The 6,000-nt window shown below is 46.0% G+C and overlaps 1 protein-coding gene across 1 annotated transcript in view; it reads right to left on the reverse strand.

Moving 5' to 3' along the window:
• CYTH1 (cytohesin 1) overlaps positions 1 to 5,044 on the reverse strand; it is a 68,469-nt gene extending 63,425 nt beyond the window's left edge. Inside the window, exon 1 of the mRNA XM_040436054.1 lies at positions 4,914 to 5,044. Within this exon, the coding sequence (XP_040291988.1) occupies position 4,914 (1 nt within the window). The 5' untranslated portion in view covers positions 4,915 to 5,044. The remainder of the gene's footprint in view (positions 1 to 4,913) is intronic.
• Positions 5,045 to 6,000: the final 956 nt, after the last annotated feature.

Here is a 6,000-nt window from a genome sequence, read left to right on the forward strand (position 1 = left end):
ACTGATGCGGACAGCACACGGTGTGCTGTCCGCATTTTTTGCGGACCCATTGAAATTAATGGGTCCGCATCCTATCCGCAAAAAAAACGGAACGGACACGGAAACAAAATACATTCGTGTGCATGTAGTCTAAGGGCTCATTCACACAACCTTTTTCTGTGTTTTGCAGGCCGTTTTTTCCGGATCCATTTTTGGTTTTTTTTCAGTAGTGTTTCCGGTTCCGTATCGCATATACAGTATACAGTAATTACATAGAAAAAATTGGGCTGGGCATAAAATTTCCAATAGATGGTTATGCAAAAAACGGAACGGATACGGAAGACATACGGAGTACATTCCGTACGTGTTCCGTTTTTTTTGCGGACCCATTGACTTGAATGGAGCCACGGAACGTGATTTGCGGGCAATAATAGTACATCTTCCATCTTTCAACAGAACGGAAACGGAATGCATACGAAGTACATTCAGTTTTTTTTTGCGGAACAATTAAAATGAATGGTTCCGTATACGCACCATATAAGGAACGCAAAAATCGGCCCGTATACGGAACGCAAAAATTGTTTGTGTTAACGAGCCCTAATCCGCATGTAACACACATGGATATTGCAGTGGATTTGTTGCTGTTTTTTCTGCGGACATGTGGCTAAATCCATGGTAGAAATTAAGATGCAGAAAATCCACCTAGTATGGATGAAACCTTCAGGTCATCTGATTAAGGGCTCATGCACACAAATGTATTTTCTTTCCGCTTCCGTTTTTTTTTGCGGACCATATGCAGAACCATTCACTTCAATGGGTCTGCAAAAACAACGGAAGGTTCTCCGTGTGCATTCCGTTTCCTTATTTCCGTTCCGCAAAAAAGTAGTGCATGTCCTATTATTGTCCTCAAATCACGGTCCGAGGCCCCATTCAAGTCAATGGGTCCGCAAAAAACACGGAACGCACACAACATATCCGTATGTCATCCGTATTTTGCGGATCCATACTGTAGAAATGCTATGCCCAGCCCATATTGCTCATGTGTTTGGTGATTAATAAGTTACTGTTTCCGTTTCTGATCCACAAAAAAACTGATCAAATACGGAAACCATACGGATATGTTCTTGGAATAACGGAACGGAAGAGTATTTCATGTAGAGAAAAAAAAAATCAGATACAGAACAACGGATCCGTGAAAAACGGACCGCAAAACAACAACGGTCGTGTGCATGAGCCCTAACCCTTTTAGCCCTAGAGAGATTTTCGTTTTTCACTCCTTGCCTCCCCGGGAGATGGGGGGGTTCTTGTGTTTTAGTACAAAAAATAATACGGTAATAAAAACCTTGAAATTTTTTTTTTTCTTTTCGTTGCCATATTCTGACTCCTATAACGTTTTAGTAGTTATGAGCTGTGTGAGTGCTCATTTTTTGCGAGGCAATCTGTACTAGGGCTGCAGTAAACGATTATTTCAGTAATCGAGTATTCTATCGATTATTTTTAATTAATCGAGTACTCTAAGAAAAAATGAATTAATAGACGGTTTTCCTTTATAAAAACTCAGACCCACTGCTATCAGTCCCCAACACCCTTCGTTCCCCCCTGTGCGATCAGCCCAAGTGCATCAGTTCCCCCCAGTGCCAACAGCTCCGTTCCCCAAGTGCCATCAGATCAGCCCCTCCATGTCCCCCAGTGCCATCAGATCAGCCCCTCCATGTCCCCCAGTGCCATCAGATCAGCCCCTCCATGTCCCCCCAGTGCCACCAGATCAGCCCCTCCATATCCCCCAGTGCCACCAGATCAGCCTCTCCATCTCCCCCAGTGCCATCAGATCAGCCCCTCCATGTCCCCCACTCCCACCAGATCATCCCCTCCATGTCCCCCACTGCCACCAGATCAGCCTCTCCATGTCCCCCACTCCCCCAGTGCCATCAGATCAGCCTCTCCATGTCCTCACTTCCCCAGTGCCATCAGATCAGCCCCTCCATGTCCCCCCAGTGCCATCAGATCAGCCCCTCCATGGCACTTCCCCAGTGCCACCAGATCAGCCCCTCCATGTCCCCCACTGCCACCAGATCAGCCCCTCCGTGTCCCCCACTCCCCCAGTGCCATCAGATCAGCCTCTCCATGTCCTCACTTCCTGAGTGCCATCAGATCAGCCTCTCCATGTCCCCCAGTGCCATTAGATCAGCCCCTCCATGTCCGCCAGTGCCATTAGATCAGCCCCTCCATGTCCCCCAGTGCCATTAGATCAGCCCCTCCATGCCATCCATTGCCAGCTGTCCCCCTTCAGTGCCATGTCCACAGTGCCAGTGAAATAAAATACTTACCTTTCCTGTAGGGGCTCCGCTCCACAGCTCCTTCCTCTTCTTATCTGCGCGCTGCACTGTAGTCCTGACGCCGCACAGCGCCAGGTCAAAGTATGCGCTTACGGTCACTATGACCTGACGATGTGTCAGGATCCAGTGCAGTGCGGTGCGGGCCTGCGGGTGACCACGGAGCGGTAAGTAATAGCAAGCGTTTCACTCCCGCTCCGTGGTCACATGACACAAACGAATCCTCGATGCAAAAAATTTGCATCGAGGATTTTTTTGTCGAATTACTTGATTCAATCGAGTAATTGTTTCAGCCCTAACTTTTCATTCATCCCATTTTGGGGTGTGTATCAGGTTTGACGTATGGGTTTAATATTTTATGTTTTTGCACGTGCCGATGCCCATGATGTGTATTTTTTGTATTGTTTAGGTATTTTTATTTTCATTTTGGGGAAAGGGGGAGATATGAATTTTTATATTTTAGTATTTTTAAAAACATTTTTTTTTGCACACTTTTTTTTTTATAGTTCCCATAGGGAACGTTTGACAATGGCATCAGAAGGGTTAAAAGTCTATCAGCATTACGGTGGGGTTACTACCGCTGGGATCCCCACTGATCAAGAGAATGGAGGCCCCGTACCCTGTGGAGACCCCCTGAAATGGACGGAGCGGCTGGTTGGAAAAGCGCGCAGCTGCTCCATTCATTTCTATGGGGATTCCGGAGATAGTGGAGTGCTGTACTCCGCTATCTCCAGAACTCTTATAGAAAAGAATGGCGCGTTGACATGTTTTTTCTGACTAGGAACTCTGTCCAGGTAAGGGGGGCAGCACAGGGTAAGGGGCTTCCATTCTCTTGATCAGTGGGGGTCTCAGCAGTAGAACCCCCACCAATCTGATAGTTCTCCCCTGTTCTATGGATAACTTTTGATAACTTTCTATAACCGGAATACCCCTTTAAAGTATATACAGCGGTAGATCATGAAACGGTACAGAGGTAATGAACGTAGTGATGTCATCACAGTACAGAGGTGATAAACATAGACGTGTCACAGTACAGAGGTAACGAACATAGTGAGGTCACAGTACAGAGACTCAATCCTGATATTATGTTATATGGCAGAGTGCCTGTATATAAATGATAAACATCTGATTTCAGGGGCCCCAGCTGTAGGAACTGATCACTAGACCACAGTCCCGAGCACCCTGTGGCTGTGCAGTGAGGACAGGCTCCGGAGACGAGACATTTCTACCCTATATGATACATGTTCTTGATGGGACAACCTCAATAATCTGTGTAGTTTCAGAAGTTAATAAATTCTCTGACCCCTCGAGCCTCTCGGGCTGCAGTAGGGTTGTTTCGGGTATCTAATTTTCGATACCCAATCGATACTTTTGCCTGGTATCTACCTCAATACCAGGATTTTTTATTTTTTTTAGATACTAGGCTTCGCTATTGCGCAGTCTAGTATCGGAGAACATGAGCGCGCTGCTTTCAGCGCACTCCGTGTTCTCCTCAGCAGCACAGTGGAGAAGGAAGCACTCTCTCTCTCTCCCCCGTGTGCTGCTGCTGCCACGAGGAGAGAGGGGAGGGTGCACTGCGCCGCCAATGAAAGTAAATGTTTAATACAAATCCCGGAGGCGGGTACTGGCGGGGAGCTGAGATTAGCGGCAGTTAACCCCACAGGTGCCGCACCTGCCTCCTGTATTAAATGTTAATCATATCATCATTGGTGGCGCAGTGCGCCCCCTCCCCTCTACCCCCCCAGTATTAAAATCATTGGTGGCGCAGTGTGCCCCCAACCCCCCCCCCCCCCCCCCCCCAGTTTTATAACTATTATAATCATTGGTGGCAGTGGTCACAGGGTCCCCTCCCCTCCTCATTGGTGGCAGTGGCAGCCTCTGATCGGAGCCCCAGCAGTGTAATTGCGGGGCTCCGATCGTTACCATGGCAGCCAGGATGCTACTGAAGCCCTGGCTGCTATGGTAACATCCCTGCTGCTGTGTGTGTACTATGCACAGGGCAGCAGGGACAGTGTGAAGTCATATTTACCCTAATAGACCTCTATTAGGGTTTATAGGACAAGGGATTAAAAGATCCCAGGTTCTAGCCCCCCTAAGGGGGGGAAAAAAGTAAAAAAAAAAAACATCAAAATATTAAGTATAAATCACCCCCTGTCCCAATTTTACATATAAAATATATAAACAATAAATAAATAAACATATTACATATCGCCATGTCTGAAAAGTCCAAACTATTAAAATATAAAAAAAAGTCCTATGTGGTGAACGCTGTAACAGAAATTTTTTTTATAAAAACTGTGCGATTTGCCATTTTGTTTAGTCACCTTGTCCCCCCAAAAAATAGGATCTGAGTTTTCTATTATGGGCCGGTCGTTCCATAAAATGTGGAATGCACACGGCTATTTTTGGTGTTTTATTTTTTTCGCGTGGTATCGAGTATCGCAGTATTTTTTTATGGTATCGAAACCGAATTAAAATTTTGGTATCGAAACAACCCTAGGCTGCAATGCTCACAGCTGGCTCCTTTCTGCCTCACTCATGTACAGTACCTTGGCATGAAATGCTATATATTGCCAGTTTAAAGCAGAAGATTGAACTTACTTTTTAGATACTCCCCATTGTGCTATTCCCGTATTCGCTCCACAGCCCTCTTCTTTCTCTAACAATTTCAGCAGACCCTGGCAAACAACCACAGGCAATTGGTATTTGTTTTTCACATCGCCCTAACACTGCACAGTTGCTAGTCAGCAGGTCTGCACAGAATTTGATGTTTTCAGTTTTGTTTCTAAAAATGAGGAAGAACAAAATATTAATGAATAAACATATTTTTAGGCTTTTTAGTGTTTTAGGCTCATCCTGCCGGCTCTAGGGTACAGCGGTCCCACAGTCATGTGAATGGGGCATAATCCAGGGTTTTGCAACTTTTTAACATCAAAGGCATAGGGAGAATGATAAATTCCCCCCCGTGCTGTTTTCAAGGTGTAGACAGTCTGATATTTTGAGTCGGGAGTTCCTGGGTAAAATGCACAGTAGAGAACGAGGGTGGGTGGGGATGGCGTCTGCTGTGTGGAGATTACAAGCTGTTAAGAGCTTTTTTCTGAGACTTTTGAATTGTATTTCCCGGGTGATCGGTCACCAGTGAAAGAACTAGACAGGAGGGGAGCAGGGGGACTTCTGAATTGAGGATCCATTTGAGATGTACAAATCTATGTGAGGGCATGCATGTATCCTGAATGGTGAGAGGGGAGAAAGCCGCTGCCAGACACTTCTAGGAAGATTATTATCCTGAGAAATAAGGACTTGTTCACATTTCAATTCTTCACTGACGTGTGCTGTTCGCATTTTCTGCGGACAGCACACGTACCCATTGATTTAAATGTGTTCACATTTCAGTATTTTTTTACTCCAAAAATTGCAGATGCCGACCCATTCATTTCAATGGGGCTGAAAAAGATGCTGACAGCACACATCGGTGACGTGGCCCCGCAAAATAATAGAACATGTCCTATTCTTGTCCGTTTTATGGACAAGGATAGGAGAGTTCTACAAAAGGCAGGACATTCTGTTCCGCCAAATGCGGTATGCACACGGCCAGTATCTGTGTTTTGCGGACCCCAAAATACGGCAGCGGGTGTGTGCATGAGCCCTTATACCAGGCATCCTCAAACTGCGGCCCTCCAGCTGTTGT

This window comes from Bufo bufo, chromosome 6 (assembly GCF_905171765.1).
Source record: "Bufo bufo chromosome 6, aBufBuf1.1, whole genome shotgun sequence".
In the NCBI taxonomy this organism is placed as follows: domain Eukaryota; kingdom Metazoa; phylum Chordata; class Amphibia; order Anura; family Bufonidae; genus Bufo; species Bufo bufo.